The sequence below is a fragment of the Cyanistes caeruleus genome, chromosome 3 (genome assembly GCF_971803275.1).
Source record: "Cyanistes caeruleus chromosome 3, bCyaCae1.hap1.1, whole genome shotgun sequence".
Taxonomy (NCBI): domain Eukaryota; kingdom Metazoa; phylum Chordata; class Aves; order Passeriformes; family Paridae; genus Cyanistes; species Cyanistes caeruleus.
In genome coordinates, this window is record NC_141703.1 from 101,465,097 (window position 1) to 101,482,754 (window position 17,658).

A 17,658-nucleotide genomic window follows, 5' to 3' on the forward strand; every position below is an offset into this window, starting at 1 on the left:
GCAGGGACCCCGTGACAGCCTTCTGGGCCGAGACGGGAAGGGATGGAGGAGAGGCTTTGCTTCACAAACCCCTGGGGCAGTCAGTGCCGGTGCTCCTGCAGGGCTCTGGGGAACACTCAGCTGGAACAGCAGGGATGAGCTGAGATCCTGGCCTGGGGGATCCTGGAGGTGGATCAGCAGCTCCACGGCGGTGGCTGGCACTGCCACACGTCCCGGCAGGACAGGGGGTGTGAGGCCCACAAACGAAGAAGAAGCAGCAGCTCCGTCTGGGCGATGGTGAATTCCCTTCTCCAAAATCAGAACCAACAGTTCCCAGAGTGAGTGTCTCGCTCTCAAGTCTAAGAAACCAGCCAGCCCCCAGCTGCCCCTGTCCTCCCTTTTTTCCTGCCCCCCTTTCCCCCTAGGCCCAACCAAACTCCAACACCCAGCAAGAACCAGCCATCACGTTTTCCCAGCAACTAATGGGCAAAACATTCCATAGGTGAGAAGGAACAAAAGGAAGGACACTTAACCCCCAACAACAGCAAACAGAAAAACTGTCTCCCCAGCCCCTCAAAAAAGAACATGCCAGAAAAGCTCTGAAACTCCAGCTAGGATTAAAAAAGGTATATTCCTAAGGGATAGCAACACTTGCCTTCCTCTGCAGCTGGTGGAATCCAGGTGGAATTCTGGATACCGAAAACAGCAAGCAGACATCAGGAGACTCTCTAGGTTTTAATAGAACAAGCTTAAAATTCAAAACAGGCCATCTAGGTTGGATGCCAAAATTCAGACAGCAAAATCTCACCAGTCTTGGTTTAATCAAAGATGTCAAGCATTGCATTAAGCAAACGAAAACAAACCAACCAGCCTAGCAAAACTAAAAGGAAACCTCAACAAAACCCCAAGAAACAACACTCATGAGGAGAACAGTCAAGCAACAGAACAGAAAGTACTCAAGAGTTGATGGATGATGTGAACATCTTGGCCCTGGTAGGCCAAAAACCATGGGAAGTTCAAACAGAAATGTGAGGGAGATAGGAAAAGGAATGAGTGCTTTGTTCTAAAGTAATCATGAGAAACTGCACCTGCAAATTGTGGTTGTTAAGAAACATGAGTAATGTGATTATTGTTTGGCAATGGAAAGTTTTACTTAAAGTTGTAAAAGTATATAAACCCAGTTCTAGAGATACTAGTTGACTTCATGCCTTCACAATAAACAACTTCTTGTTTGCAAGCTAAGAGATGTCCCATCTCTTCAATTGCTGACACACAAACAGCAATTTTTTGTGTATCTTAAGACAAGAACCAATGCCTGCTTCTTCAACAGCACCAAAACAACAGGCTCAAAGCCAAAGTACACTCTGGCAAGTTCAATTTAATGAAAATATATAGAGTATGTAAATGCATATGTGTACTTTGAAGGTAAACTGAATCAACAATCTTATTTAAAATAATAATCATCTGATACCATTCTAAAAAATGCAACATTAATCAAGAGGAAATAAAACCATGTTTTCCAAGTATCCTGAGAAGACATGGGTTATACCTGAATGTATTTTATTGAACTACTACCCTGCTCTCGCAAAACTGTGGTGTCAACTGATGAGGAAACGTGACACAGTTAATGATAAAAATAACTGGGATAAAATTTGGAGAAAATATTTGCACTTCAAGAAGTTTCCTCTGGTGTAATGAGAACAGTTCTAATGAGTTAGAGATGAAGATACAAAACACCAGAAAACATCATCTAACAAAACCCCCTCGTGAAATTTAACTGAAGTCACCATATTTAAATATCAAAGTAAGAAAATTCATAATAAATCTTACTACACTGGGGTAGTAAGGCAAGTAAGGAACTACTTATTGGTATTGTTATGGAAAATGATCTTTAACTGCACTTGTGCAGCAGAAGGAAATCATTAAATTCCAAGAACATTCTGGATTTTACATTTTGCTATTTTTCTATTGGTAAACCAATGGCAATTACACCTTTACATACCTTTAAGGGTACCTTTTTAAGATACTATTTGTCTCAATTTTCAGTTGCAGTAGACAACAACGTAAGGATGGACACATGCAACTACTGTTGTCAAAGTAAGGACAGGGACAACTTCCAAGTTATAGCAGATAAAGCATTACCTTCCCTCCTCCCACCCCTTTGTTCTTTAAGGAAATCTTCAGAGTTGACTGAAACATCTCATGTATACCTGTATCTATACTTATCTGTGATTTAGGTCACAGAATTTAAATTAATTACCCAAGACATTTTTGTATGAGGCACAAACAAATAATGTAAAAATACACATTTTATTATATACATTCAGAGGTTCAACTTAATTTAAATTGATACAGTTTTTCCCTCTTCAGTTCCATCTTTTGCCTCAAGACACTGTGCTGCTGCTTCCAAATCTTCTTCAGTGACCTGCGGAAAGATATCAATTTTGTTCTATTTTTAAAAATTACTTCACTCTCCTTGATCCTGAAAATCCTTGCCTCATACTGTCACTGTAACAAGAAAGGACAACCTACAAAGACTACTATCTTCTCCAAAATGAACCTGAAGGACAAGAATATTCAAACTAAGTTCAGGGAAGATGCCATGGGCAGGCTCAGAACATATTCTTGGCTAACAAGTTTCAGAAGACATGAAGTACTTTTTTTTCTGTCTCTTGCTCAACAAGTAAGTAAAATTATTGATCAGAAGGCTCTGAAACAGCTGCTCTTTAATTCTTACAAAGACTTCCTATGTTTATACATGTCTTGATAGCGGTTATTTGGTAATATGTGGGTTATAGTATCTTATAGTTCCATTTACCTTAAAATATTTTAAATTGGACAAATCATATCAATCAACTAGTATATGTTTTTTTAAATGGCACAGTGCATTTTAATAACAGACCTCAGAAACAATGCTACCATGTCCTCTTATGAACAAGCAGTTAGATTTCTGATTTCCATTCACCTGTGAATATTTCCATTCCTAAAAATATGTTCTTGAGTATGTTACCTACCTCTAATCATTCAAATTGTCCTCTATCAGAGTATACCCTTGTATTTGGTAACCTGTAGTTCACCACAAGTGAGACTTACCAGCCTCTTTGATCTTTCCAGCAGTTTGTGCCATACAGTGTGGTGAGCCTGCATGAAATGTCAGTAAGCAATGTTAACAGAGGTAAAAAATACTCTTATTACAGAATAGATTCTGAGAAATGTATAGAAATGATGGCGCAAAACCACAAAAAAGCCCAGTTCAAATGCCACAATTTACAATTCTGATGTCCAATCTGCCCATATTTACGTGGGGGACTTGAATAAATGTCTACCCATCACATGCCCTATCCCTGGAAGTGCTCATGGCCAGATTGGATGAAGCACTGAGCAACCTGGTCAGTGGAAGGTGCCCCTGCCCATGGAAAGGGAATTGGTACTGCATGAATTTTAAGGTCCCTTCTAACCCAAACCATTCCATGGTTCTATGATTCAATCCTTGAGGAGTTAATTGGCAAAAATGGGAATTATGCTTAGGATGGGAACACAGAGGTGAGCTGAGGAGCCCTTGAAAACATCTCCAACTAAGATAATAACACAAGTGCTAGACCACAAGCTCAAAATCATGTAAGTCAACAGGAATGGGAATAAAGACTACTGCCTCCATATTGAGTCCTGCAAAACGTTTAAGATTCATTAGAGCTAGGACTTTTAGTTGTTGCTACATTTTACTTTGGTGTCATGAAATTCTTTGAATGGTATATTTATCATGAGTATAAATACAAAATTCTTATCTTTTAGGCATTGTCAGTAGCCTTGATATCAGAAGACTAGCATGTACAACTTAGGCAAGCAGAACGAAATATCCTCGCAGAAATTACACAACCAAAACACTTTCCATATGGAAAAACAAAATCATGAGGCCTCTCATGCAAACTTTTCTAGTTCTTACTGCACATCCACAACAGTTTCAGGAAAATGAACCCCAAATATCCAACACAGTCATCATCAGGACCCCCCCCACACTTTCTACGGCTCTCAACTATGAATTCCATTTAGCTACCAACATAACATCTAACAAAGATGGAAACCTAGGCAAAATGCTCTAACTTAATGAAGGAAAACCTGTGCAAAATTAATGACTTACCTTCAAATGGACTGGCAAGGACACACCCTGGAATCTCCTTATTAATTCAGACTGGTCAGTCTGAAGATTATGGGCTGCTGTTATCTCATACTGGAAACAGAAACTTGTCCTTGGAATATGAGGACCTTCACTAACATCTACAAAGTCACCAAACCTGGGGAGATGAAAAAAACCCCAGCTTATATGCCAAATATTTGGAGTGAAATACAAGGAGATTAGGTTTTATTTTTAATTAGGAAATTGCAGTTAACAGAAAGAAAATCCACACAAATCACAAACCATACATAAACCAATCACCAGCTCAGCATTTTTAAGTTTCCTAAACCAAAAGTACAGGTCACACAATTTCCTCAAATTAACTTAGGATATTCAAATCTCAAGTCTCGAAAGTATCTTAGGTTTAGAAAATATTTGATGCCATGTTGGCTCTAAAACTGAGTTAACTCTCATTCACCAAGAAAAGATTTGTCTCCAAGACTGCCACAGTACCATGTTTACTAGGTGCAGTTATTTCCCTTTCCAGTTCTTGGAAAACTGCAAATCAATTAAGAAAAGAGATGGCAAAGAAATACTGAGAATGAAACTCTCCAAGAAAGCAATAGATAAGGCTATTTTCCCCTTTATTGAGCAAATCAGAGTGGGAAGAAGAATGACCCAACATTGTTCTAAAATTTCAAGGACCACCACTGCAAAGACATCTGTTCCTTTAGATAGGTGTGCACCACAAAAATTAAGAACTGTTCAGACATCTACAAAACTGAATATCCTGCAATAGCCTAAGACAGAGAATTGCCTGAGATTCAATACAAGCTTCCTACCTCCAGGCTAAAAACTCTGTATCTTATTGTGGTGGTTTGGCATTTAGGAAAAAAAAAAAGTGGAAAACACCCACGGAAGTGATGGCTCTGAGAGGGGCTGCTGGGAGTTTCTTCTCTGCTTGAGATCAGGCCAATAGCTAGCCAGTTTTAAGAACTGACAGCATTTAAACAAATGAAAAATAAGATCACCTTTGTGAATGCCACCTTTTAAAAACTCAAGCCCAGAAACTCTGGCTCTCTTTCTTTCCAGCCTTGAAAGGTAACAGAACTCTGGTGCGGCTGACCCACTCCCCCACAGCCTTTGTGGCCTGGGGGAGGGCTGGGCCAGAGCCCAGCAGCTCCAGGAGGGGGATGGAGACTGTGGGATGGCAGGAGCCCCTTCCCAGAGGGGCTGAACCCCTCAGGAAGCCTGCCAAGCCCTGTACAGTGGTGCTGCCGGGCCAGGCTGGTCCCTGGCCCAGCTGAAATTTCTGCCACTGCTGAGTTTCACCAGAGACTGCTGAGTAAGGGGAGGGGAAGCCATCGGCCCGCAGAGTGCTGCCTCTGAGTGCCAGCCTGGCTGCTGAGATCCTAGCACCCTCCCCCAGCACAGCCACCATCCTCCATTGAAAACAGTCCTGGCAGAGATCATGGGACCATCCACAAGATTTAACCCTTTCACTACACAGATGAGACCTGCAGATTTAATCCCCTCTACAGAAAGAGGAAAGCAAGAGTGATCAACATGTAAAGAGGCAACATGAAACATCAAGGTCAGTAAAAGGAGTCAAGCCTCAGATAGAAGGAGAATGAAGAGGTGCTTTAATAAGCTAAAATATTCTTTTGGTAGAGCCGTGGAAATAGACAATAATGTTCTGAAAAACTCCTTTAATTCATTAAAGAGTACTGGGGGGAATGAATTATTCAAACTGTAGACCTGAGCAAAGGTATCCATTCATGAAGGTAAGCAGGTAATGGAGTAGTTGTGATCCCATAAAATGCTTGAACAGAGAAAGAAGCGAGAGTTATGGAGACCCTTTGCCCCCAGGGAGAAAAGGAGAGAACCTGTTCCCAGAGATGATCACAGAGACAGATGAAGAGAACCTTTGCCTTTGAATAACTCATCCTTAAAATAATACCCCATGAGTTCATGGCCCATGGATATACCTCAGAGTGGTGTAAAAATGAGAGGAAAATATGATGGCAGAGTTTTTTTCTGGGCGGCTGCCAGGCATGGAAATGAAACGCCATGAGAAGACTGTTTTTCTTGTAGAGAATTCTCCAAGAAATGACAAGAGAAAATTCCTCTCTCTACAAAGACTGATGAAAAGACTTGTATAGTTAGTACTGCTTTAACATCTCAGGTTTTGTCTCTGTGCTGCCAGTTGAAAAAAGAAAAAGGTTGGGTGGAGGGGAGGAAAGGTTTCTGGAAGTTTATTCTGTTTTCTTATTCTTATAGTTCTATTAATAAGCTTTCTTTATTCCTTTTAAGTTTTAAGCCTGTTTTGCCCCTCTCCTAATCCATATCTCACAGCAAGAAATGAGTAAGTACTCTGGCGATTTTGGTTTGAGGTAAAACCACCACACTCAGGCTGTATCCCCAGGATGCTGTTCTATTCTCATCTCCACCACTAGAAAGCAGTAGCTTGCAAGTTAGGAAGATCTTGACAACTTTGAAAGAAAAACCCATTATACAATGCTAACTCTTAATTTCAAACCAGTAATTGGTTTGCATTTTATTTAGCCTGTCAAGCTAAGAGATTTATTTAGTTTTCATGTAAAAGCACTGAAAGCAGTAAGACTTCTCTGACACTTAACACCCTTAACATAACAAGAAATAGAAATGTAGTATCACAAAATAATGTTTGTATTAAAATAACTAAGCAAACAAACCACCCCAAGCAACTTAAGACAGACCACAGACAGTAATGAATACAAATGATCCTTAAATTTAAAACCATCAAAAGTGATTTTCTCTTCTCCCTTGCAGAAAGTACTTGTAAAATACCCAAATGTTCTAGTGAATCATTACAGAATGGGAGTTCAGTTTTGCTTACCTATGTAACTGTACAATTCCTTCCATATTTTGAGAAGCTTTTCTTTCTATCATCTCCATTTTGTATCTGGACAAGAAAAAGAATATTTTTTAAAAAATCTTCACCTCTTAATACCTAGTTCTTATAAGAACACTTCAGAAATTAATTTGATTCATTTAAAATTCCTTAAAAAATCATGCTTGTATTTATGTGAGTTTTGAGACTGGTTTAAATTCCTAATGACAACACATATTGATACGCTTCATTAATAGACCTGTTAGTTAACTCAGTTCATGGAAAAATTACAAAGATTTTACTGAGCAATGCTGAAAGACACTTTAAAAATAATGCAGTCATCAGGCACTATCAAGATGGGATCCTGAGACAGGATGTTTGGGAATAGCTCAGTGCTGTGCTGGGAGGTAATTCAGACTGGACACTAGGAAGCATTTCCTTAGGAGATGGTGTTTGAACACTGAACAGGCTTCTTGGAGAGGTGGTTGACACCCCAAGTATGTCACTGGTTAAGAGGCACCTGGGCAATGCCTTTAATAAATTGCTGTAACTTGTCAGCCCCCCATCAGTCAGGCAGCTGAACTAGGTGGTTGTTGTAGGTCCCTTCCTACTGAAACATTTATTCCAGTCTATTTGCATATTTTATATGAGGACCTTGCTCCCACAGCAGAGTTTTATTCAGAAAGACAATGGACCTACTACTACAAATAAGACTTTTTCAGGTCATCTGTAAGACTAGAAGACACCAATAGAGCACCTAAACTGATTTTATGCAATGTGTAGCCCTCAACAGCAAGTGCTCTAGTCACACCTCGGGTCGTCCTGTTCCTGGGGTGTGACCCACTCCTGGAGCAGGCCAAAGTGATAGAGCCAGATAAGCTCTGGCTGATGCAATAATTTTACCCATTTTCCCCCTGCAGAGTTCAAAAACTGCATTTCACAAGATCTCCATTTGAAGATACCAGGACATGAAAAAGGTACATTTCTTTAAATATGGAAGCCTTTCAGCAAAGGCTACCATGTCAAGGCAAACCACCAGAGCTTCAATTTAATAGCAGTGGAATCTTAAAGCTTGCTAGTGAACAAAAGCAGTCTCAGTCTTTCACCTTGTCACAAAATGACATCCAGTAAAGGTCCCTGGTGTTGGCCTCTGGAGAGAACAGTAAGAACTAAGTTAGTTGGTGTAAGTTGGTAGAAAGAGAATGGAGTCAGTCTCATTCAGAGCAGTGGGAGAAGTACCTTCTTACTTCACCTGTCACATCTTACTTTAGATTTATAAAACCAAGCAGTAATTTGATTGCCTCTTAGAAAGAAAGGAAAATTCAGACACTCACATATTATGCTGAAACATTTCACGTGCTACTTTTGCTTCAACATGCAGTGTTTCAAAGGGCAGGTCTTGATGGATTAGCTTTCTGGCATCCCTTGTAAGAGAACGGAAGTTGTCCTAGAAAAAGAACATAAAAACTGTAACCACCTTTTCACAGCTGTAGTGAACAGATAAGCAAACACTAAATATTAGTCGAAACATCAAAGATCATCTAATATAAACCCTAAATACAGCAGTTTTACTGTAGGAGTGTCTTACTATTATCATAAGAGCACTATAGATCTTCACTGTTTTAATGGACAGATTCAATGCCCAGTCAAATCAATAGGCATGTTTCAATTGGAAAGAATATATATTAATTAATATATGCCCAGGTATTCCCAACATGGCGCTAAATACAGTCTTGCTACTGTAAAATACTCATCGATATATCTTGTTGCCCAGAGTGGTGTCTTCACTTACAAATAAGCTCTATTGTGATAGATCAAAGTGAAAAAAGGAACTGAATATTTAATAAATAAAAACTGGTCACCTTGGACCAGAATCTGAGGGTCTGCATAATTCAGATTTATTCATAAATAAGAAATTGTTATGAGGTGAAATTACATTTAAAATGTCATGTAGAAAATATTTCTAACTAAATTACTTCAGCTACAAGATGATATTGAAGAAGAATTCTGCATTGTACCAGTATTGCTTTGCTAGCCATACACACCTCTGCTGGTTTTTGGGCACAAGAGCAAGAATGGGCACCAGAGTGGCAAAACATTTGTGATCACAAATGGTTCTTATATTTAGAGCATTCAGATTACTAGATTTACTGCAGAGCATGAAATATAAGCAAGCTATTAAGGAGAGCTGCAGCTGAATGTGCTTACAGATTTCATTCAACAACAAACTGATTCTGCTGCAAACCACCAGAAAGTATGCCTTATACACACTTTCATTTTCAGAGGCTCTACTCACACAAAGACTGTGGCTGCACCGACATTACCAAGCAAGAGCAGCTGAGGAGGAACAGATCTGTACAGTAACAAAAATGGCACTGAGGTCCCAAAGGCCCATCAACTGTTTCTGAACTCGTACTTCAGACTAGAATTTTCTCTAGCTCCACAGACCTAAAGCCTGAAAGCATGTGGAGGGCAGCACAAGGTTTATTTTTGTCTGAAAGGAAATCTGAGAGCACTCTGCCGTAGCACCAGTGTGTGGTAAATGTAGAGATGAGCTCCCAAAGACTACTCCAAATGTGCACTAACAAAAAGGGGGCAAAAAATCTCTGTCCCTTCTCCCCTGTTAAAAAAGAGCAACTGGACAAGGACACAAGCTATAGAACCTTTTGGGTTTACATTTGAAAAGTGCTTACGTTTGTTGGTTTCCAGTCATTCAGTTTCTTGTCCAGAGCTACATCATAACAGAAAGCTCCAGAGATTACTGCAATTCCAACACAAAGAAAAAATATTCATGTTTGTAACAAAGTATATATTTCATATTCATACTATATTCTTACAACAAAATGAATGAGAAGAAAACCAGAATTATCTCTAGAAATTCATCATAAAACCAAACTTTTCAGCTCAGATTATGCTAAAAAATGGCAGATTGAACTTGTGTTGTTTTAATTTTGTTTCACTGAATGAGAAAGTAATTTGAAAGGCATTTTAATGCAATGTCAGTATAACAGAATATCAAAAAAGAGAGGAAAAAATACATTGCTTCATAAAACTGCATCTAACACTGCAGAAAAAAACAAAACCACCTTAAAAATACTTCATTTTTTTCCACTGTATGCTTCATACAATAAATGTGTGCTATTAAATTATAGAGAGGAATTTCTTGCATAGAGAAATCAGACAATATTAGAGCTGTTTATCCATGACACAGGCATGGCACAAATTTCTGGTAAAGGCAACACAAGTTTCTCTGCCAGTTGTTGGAACACTCTTGTGTATATAGAGCTATGGCTATTTAGAAATCAAACCTACGAACACAGTAAGATCATACTATTTCTATACATGCAGTATAATGGTATAGCTGAGTATATCCAAGATTATTCCAAATTCTGCTAGAACTGAAACATTTACCTGTACTTATCAATCACAACAAATGCTAGAATTGCTAAAGAGTGAATCAGTTATAGCATTTCACATGACCAGCAACCAACCTTCTCATATATTAAATGCACAGTTACGCAGATTTTGTTATTGAAACAACCTCCTGTGCATTTTCCCACTTTTCTAAATCTTAAATCAGATCACAGATGAGCAGAAGTTTGTACCTCAAGCTTGTTTGTACCTCAATAATCTTCCAATTTAGTGTAGACATTGTCATTTTTAGTAACTCAAGTGCTAGACAAGGTTATGCAGTTATTAGAGCAAACTCCACAGAAACATGTCACATCACATCTAGAAACCTTGCTCACATCATTTCACAGTACAGAGGTTTAGTTACTAATTTCAGCTATGAAATCCTAAGTGGTCTGAAACCCAGTGGCCACATGGACCAATTTTCTGAACATTGATAACAAAATTGTTTTTAGTTGTGTTATTATTAATTAAAGGCAACTACAACAGCATGTAATACACATATTGATGCTAAGTACCATCAATCACTGGTAAAAGAGCCTCTGATTTTTTTTCTAAGTTTGGTTATTAAACACTCACTTGAGAAGCAGCAAAACACAATCAATATAAAACTCTTTTTTCACCTGGCACTTCTGGAGCTTTAACTAGGTTGACTGCATATTCATTCTTGAACGCTTGCTTTAGCACACACGCCATGATCATGGCACAGGAACGCCAATATGCCTGCAAAGAGAATTTCAGAACATGGATTTATTGCCTAGAAGCTAATATTTTAAAAAAAAGCAAAAAACCAAAACTTAACTGGATGATGCACAAACCTAGCTGTCAACCCAAGCACTCCACCCCTGGAAGTGTTCAAGGCCAGGCTGGACAGGGCTATGACCAACCCAGTCTAGTGGAAGGTATCCCTGCCCATGGCAGGGGGTGGAACTGGATGAACTTCTAATGTCTCCTCCAACCCAAGCTTTTCCATGATGCTATGATTACTTTCTTTGGTATTTAAACTTCTATTTGGAGATGATTCTCCAAACAGAATCAAATAAAATTCAAAACTGCACTTAGCATGTAAGCCAGATGTAACTTTGGAGATACTTAAATCTGAAATCATAGAATAATGCAACAATTGAAAGGAAAGCAAATAATTCACCTAGCCCACACACTGGTCCAGCTAATGATAGCCATGATGCACCATTAAAAAGACATTTAGAATGTCTGAGCTTTAATGACAACAAAGCTCAAGAAAGCAGACAGGCATGGAACTGAAAGGTGCACACAGAATCAAGTGGGCATAATCAGGGCCACCTGAAATGAGACAAGGTAGAGAGAGCCAGGGTCACTTACAATGGAACAATATCTTACCTTGTTTACTTCCTCTGGATCTTCATCTTTGAAGGTAAGGAACTGAATTTCACATGATTTGGTCAGGGGTCTGTACATGTCCCAGATTTCGCCATCCACTAAAGCCAGAACAGAGTTCTTGCAATGCCATTCACTTAAATCTAAAGAAAGTAAAAAAAACCCCTTAAATATTAGTTAGTTATTAACCACATTTCTCAGGATCAGCAGTTCAGATTGCTGCACTTCTAAGAACTGCAAGTTTCATATTTGTAAGTGACTTAGAAGGATGAACTGTGAAAAAAACGCCTTCAAAAAATAACTGTTTCTTTTTCAATGGGCAGCACAATATTCACCATGAGGGGCTAGTTCAGAAGTCCATCCACTTACGCATGGCACAGTTGTATGGTGTAGACAGAGCCTTGTTCATGACAAACGTACTGCCAGGCTGCAACTTCCCAGTGTATTTCACTTCAATTTTCTCAATCCGTGGGTGAAGAGACAATTGTCTCTCTTTCTCTTTGGTGAAGAGCTCACTACGCATCCGAATCACTTCATCAGGTCTCAGATGAGAGAAAGCTGGTGTGGAGATGTACCCTGGTGACAGGAGAGATACTGAGTAAGCAATAATCCTGGAGTAAGCAATCTTGGGGTGGGTCCAGCAAAGCAACCCTCGTATGAGGAAAGGCTGAGGGAACTGGGCCTGTTCAGCCTCGAAAAGAGTTGAGTGAGAGGAGAATTCATCAATGTCTGACAATGTCTACAGGAAGGGGTCAGAGCATTGACCAAGCTCTGCTCAGTGGTGCCCAGCAATAGGACAAGAAGCAAGGGGCAGAAACAGATGCACAGGAAGTTCCACATGAACATGAGGAAGAACTTTCCTGTACAGTGACCAAGCACTGGAATAGCTTGCCAGTAAGGGTGTGGAGTCTCCCTAACCAGAGATATTTCAGAACCATCTGGATGCAATCCTGTGCCATGTGCTCTGGGATGATCATGAGCAGAGAGGCTGGACCAGACGACCCACTGTGGTCCCTTCCAACCTCAACCACTCTGTGACCCATTCAGAGTTCTCAAAGCCTCTTTATAAGGTGTTGGTTTCTACAACGCTACTGATTACTCACCTGTCTGTCTCAATATTTACCAGGTAAATTGTAAACTGCACTTCTGCAGCTCCAGCAAGTGACCATGTTGGGCCCCTGTACTACCTGCACAAAGTCACAACAGGAGACTGAGCCAACAAAATGGGTCAAAAAGATAATGAGGGGTCTTGAGCATCTCTCTTATGATGAGAGACTGCAGGAGCTGGGCCTGTTTAATTTGGAGAGAAGCCTGAGAGGGAATCTCATTAATGCATGTAAGTATCTCAAAGGCATGTGCCATGAGATTGGAGGCAGACTCCTTTCAGTGGTGACCAGTAACACGATGAGAAGCAATGGCCACAAACTAAAACACAAGCAGTTTCACTTCAACATGAAGAAGAACTTCTTTCCATGGAGAGGGGCAGAGCACTGGAATAAGCTGCCCTTGGAGGGTGTGGAGTCAATTGCCCTGAAGACATTCCAAATCCACCTGGACAAACTCCTGTGTCACCTGCTTGTGATGACAGGCAGGGGTCTTGGACTAAATGATCTCCAGAAGTCCTTTCCAACTCCAGCCACTCTGTGGTTCTGTGCAAAGGCCCTTCCCTCAGACAGGCCAACTCCCCCGCGGCATAATAAAGACATCTCAGTCCCTGAAAGCACCGCCGCAGTACGAGCCCAAGCTGGGCCCGGCCCCGCACTCATGGCTCACGTCTCCCTCCCGCGCTCCCGGCTCCCTTCCGCACTCACGGGTTCCGGCCCACAGCCCGCGGGCGGCCCACGGCGCCGCCATTCTCTCACGGCCACGGTGCCTCCTCGCTGGGCTCCGCCGGAAACACCGGCAAGAGCCGCGCGGTTCCGCCGCTGCTCCGCCCGCCCGCCGGGCGGCAGGAGTCTTCCGGGACCCGGGTCACCGCTCCTTCCAGCAGCCCCGGCGCAGCTCAGAGCCACAGACTGTATTCTGCGTCGGCAGAGACCCGCAGTGATCATCGGAGGATCTCCTGGTGGGTGAGAAGCTGGACATGCCCCGGCCGTGTGCGCTGGGAGCCCAGGAACCCGCCGTGTGCTGGGCTGCATCCAGAGCCCCGTGGGCAGCAGGGCAGGGAGGGGATTCTGCCCCTCTGCCCCTCTCTGCTCAGACCCCACCTGCAGGGCTGCATCCAGCCCTGGGCTCCCAGCACAGGAAGGACAGGGAGCTGCTGGAGCCGGGCCAGAGGAGACACCAAGGGGATCAGAGGGATGGAGCAGCTCTGCTGTGAGGAAAGGCTGGGAGAACTGGGGCTGTTCAGCCTGGAAAAGAGAAAGCCTTAGGGCGTCCTAATTGCAGCCTTCCAACACCTGAAGAAGACTTACAGAAAAGAGAGGCAACACAATTTAACAGAACTTGTAGTGACAGAAGAAGGAAAAATGGCTTGCCTCAGTTTAAATAGAGTAAGTTTAGATTAGATATAAGGAAAAAATTCTCCCTGTGAGGGTGGTGAGGCCCTGGTACAGGCTGCTCAGAGGAGCTGTGGCTGCCTTATCCCTGGAAGCGTTCATAGCCAGGTTGGATGTAGCTTAGAGCAACCTGGTATAGTGAATGGTGTCCCTCTCCATGGCAAGGGGTTGAAACAGGATGATCTTCAAGGTCCTTTCCAACCCAAACCATTCTGTGAATCTATGACTGTGATGGCAGTCCAGCTTCTGGCCCTGCACAGGACAACCCCAGGAATCCCACCACCATGTGCCTAAGACAGAGGTTGTGGAATCACACCATGTTTGCCCAGAGAAGTTCTGGAGCCTCTCCCTCTGGAGATACTCCACAACCATCTGGACACAATCATGTCCCATGTGCTCTGGAACGACCCTGCTTGAGCAGGGCGGTTGGACAAGGTAGTGCCTTCCAGCCTGACCCACTCTGTGATTCTATGATTCTGAGAGCACTGTCCAAACACTGTGTGAGCTCTTGACAGTTTTGGGGCTCTGGCCAGTGCCCTGGAGAGTAGTTCTGAGCATTACTCTAGGCAGGAACCCCATCCCAGAGTGTTGTACTTCCACCACTTGCTGCCTCCTCCCCTTTGCTAATACTGCCCACCTGCACTGGGTTTGCATAGCTAGGCTTTGGGAAGTGGAGCGGGGGAGCTACAGAGGACCACCCAACTATTTTGATGTGAGAAGCTGCCAGAAGCTTATCCAGTGTCCAACAGAGCCAATGCCAGCTGGACCTAAAGCAGAGCCACTGTTGGCCAAGGTAAACCGTCATAGTAGTAGTGTTCAGGGATAACAGATTTAAGAAGGGCAAAAGTTACTCTTTAGCAGCAATTGTAAGCAGATAAGGAAGAACTGAGAATGCATGAGAGGAACAGCCCTGCAGATGCCAAGGTCAGTGCAGATGGAGACGGAGAACATGCTCCAGGCACCAAGAGCAGAGGTTCCACTGCCCAGACTGGAAAAGTGTGAGTCCTCCTCATGAGGAGCAAGCAGCAGAGACAAACTGGCTGGCAGCCCTCATTCCCCATCTTCCTGTGCCACTGAGGAGGGGAGGAGGTAGAGAAATCAGGAGAGAAGTTGAACCCAGGGAAGAAGGGAGAGATGAGGGAAGACTTGTTTTTATTTTTCACTTCCCTATCCTGATTTGTCAATAAATTAAATGAACTTTCCTCAGTTTGGTCTGGTTTGCTGATGGTGGTCATTTGTGATTGATCTCTCAACCCACAAGCCTTTAACTCTTTCTCTTCCATGTCCAGTTGAGGAGGGGAGTGATAGAGTGGTTTCAGGGAGCACTTGGTGTCCAGCCAAGGCCAACCCCTCACACCTCCCAGCTGTCTTTCCCCCTCAAATATGCTGCCCATATAGAAAAACCATGGTTCACATTAAAACAATACATTTATGAAATAACTCAAGAGTTCATTTTGATGCTTTACAGTGTAGCTGATGATGATCTTCATTGCAACCTTCAGCTGGCAATGGTATAAGTGGGCATCATGAGCCCAGTCTCAGACAGTTACACTGAATTAGTATCATTAAGAGCTAAAGCATGTCATTAAACTCAGCATCAAAAAAATAAAAGACATGGAATTTTCCAGTGTGGAAGCACATCTGTGGAGCAGTGGGACAGCTGGATCCCCTTGGTTTGGTACCTGGCACTAGCTTCCCTCTTCACCTGGGCTCTCATCCATAAAACCAGGAGTGTGAGTATGGTAACTATTTGTGCCCTTCGTTATGTTATTTGATAATTTGATAGGTTAAGAATTTCAGCAAGTAAATCATCCTGCTTCCTCATTTTTAAAATGAGTTAAATACAAGTTACTTAGAATGATGCTAATATTTGTGTAATTACAGCTTAACTACACCATTTCATCTATTGACTCAAGGTGTCATATGCAGTCAGTGATCGCATGACAATCATTTTGGTTTAAATGGTTAAAAAAACATAAGCAAAACAAGGTTACTAGTGTAGGGTATAAAAAACCACATTAGTATTCTATAAGTAGATAAATGCAGAATGTTCAGAGAATGAGAGACAGAAACTACCCTGTTCTGTCACTCTGAGGGAGTACTAAACAACAGGAGTAAAGTCCTACTTAATACTGCACACTGTACAAGGCACTGAATGCAAGGTCGCTGAAGTGATACAAATTACAGGATCAGTACTGCTGAGAGATAATGTTTTATTCACATGATTCACATTATTTCTTACATTAATTTCCATGCACAAGCAAAGTGAGAGCGGTAATGCATGGCCAGAAGCAGCAACAGCCTTGTAAGACAACAATGCAGTGTAACTGCGGAGAGGGCCCATAGTGGGCTGGAGGTCAGACTAAAGAGTTGACAGAAAGAAGAAGCCAGCAGGATTCCTGTGTGTCTGTGAGAAGAAGAGAAAGAATATAAAAGTAAAAGAAAACAAAGAACACCTTTGCTGTGAGAAACACCATGGAAAAACAGGATTTATCTGTATTTTGGATTTTTGGGGATGCTTTCTCAAAACTGCTTCCACAAATGGACTTGAGGGGTGGTGTGATGATGGCCAATGAGATGGGATGCACTGTGGAGTCAGAAGGGTATAAAAATGTTATGTATGAGCACAATAAAAAAAACTTGGAAGAAATTTCTTAAGGATCTGCTTTGTGTTGTGTCTGCTCCAACTATGACATGTAACTACATCTTAAGAGGTGTATTCTTCATAACACCATAGAATTATAGAATCATAGAATCATTAAAGTTGGAAAAGACCTCCAAGACCATCAAGTCCAATCTTTAACTGAATACCACCATGTCTACTAAACCATATCAGAGTGTACCACATCTACTCATTTTCTGAACACTTCCACCACTTCCCTGTGCAGGCTGTTTCAATGATTTACAACCTGTTCTGTGATTAAATTTTTCCTAATATCCAGCTTGAACCTCCCCTGGCACAACTTAAGACCATTTTCTCCTGTCCTATCACTGTTACTTGAGAGTAGAGACCAACCTAGCTACACCATCCTGTGAGGTAGTTGTAGAGAATGGTAACATCTCCTCTGAGCCTTCTTTTCTCCAGGTCAAACAACTCCAGGTTCCTCAGCTGTCCCTCAGCAGACTTGAGCTCCAGACCCTTCCCCAGCTTTTTGCCCTTCTGGACACATTCCAGCACATTAATGCCCTTCCTGAATTAAGAGGCACAGAACTAAACACAAGATTAGAAATTTTGCCTCACTAGTGCTTAGTGCAGGGGATGGTCCTGCTGGCCATACTTTTTCTGACACAAGCCAGGTGATACTGGCTTTCTTGGCCATCTCTCTGGGCATGTGCTGGCTCATGTTCAGCTGCTGTAACCAGCACCCCCAGGTCCTTTTCCTGCTTTCCAGCCACTCTGCCCTAGCCTGTCCTGCAGGGGGTTTTTG

The 17,658-nt window shown here is 42.0% G+C and overlaps 1 protein-coding gene and 1 long non-coding RNA gene across 3 annotated transcripts; one reads left to right on the forward strand and one right to left on the reverse strand.

Annotated features, from left to right (window-relative positions):
• Nucleotides 1–2,270: 2,270 nt before the first annotated feature.
• On the reverse strand, nt 2,271–16,621 carry MRPL39 (mitochondrial ribosomal protein L39). 2 transcript variants are annotated; one of them, XM_023943813.2, is made up of 10 exons: nt 13,544–16,621; nt 12,102–12,308; nt 11,736–11,875; nt 11,000–11,099; nt 9,659–9,726; nt 8,300–8,412; nt 6,972–7,037; nt 4,118–4,271; nt 3,073–3,120; nt 2,271–2,404 (listed from the first exon to the last, which is right to left on the reverse strand). In XM_023943813.2, the coding sequence occupies exons 1-10, from the start codon at nt 13,584–13,586 to the stop codon at nt 2,321–2,323; spliced, it is 1,023 nt and encodes a 340-aa protein (XP_023799581.2). In that variant the 5' UTR covers nt 13,587–16,621; the 3' UTR covers nt 2,271–2,320. The 2 variants fall into 2 exon arrangements, with proteins under 2 accessions (XP_023799581.2, XP_023799572.2); XM_023943804.2 differs by having other exon boundaries at nt 13,305–13,562.
• LOC147654403 (uncharacterized) lies at nt 15,873–16,680 on the forward strand. The gene is made up of 2 exons (XR_015285151.1): nt 15,873–15,963; nt 16,492–16,680. It is a non-coding gene; the product is annotated as an uncharacterized LOC147654403 (long non-coding RNA).
• Nucleotides 16,681–17,658: the final 978 nt, after the last annotated feature.

What these genes read in the sequence shown, in the direction of transcription:
- MRPL39 (XM_023943813.2), bottom strand. Translation starts at nt 13,586, where the DNA reads ATGGCGGCGCCGTGGGCCGCCCGCGGGCTGTGGGCCGGAACCC. An exon ending in GAAATGTTTCAGCATAATAT is followed by an intron (nt 7,038 to 8,299) that starts GTGAGTGTCTGA and finishes TTTCTTGTCCAG; the next exon opens with ATACAAAATGGAGATGATAG. An exon ending in GGAATTGTACAGTTACATAG is followed by an intron (nt 4,272 to 6,971) that starts GTAAGCAAAACT and finishes TCATCTCCCCAG; the next exon opens with GTTTGGTGACTTTGTAGATG.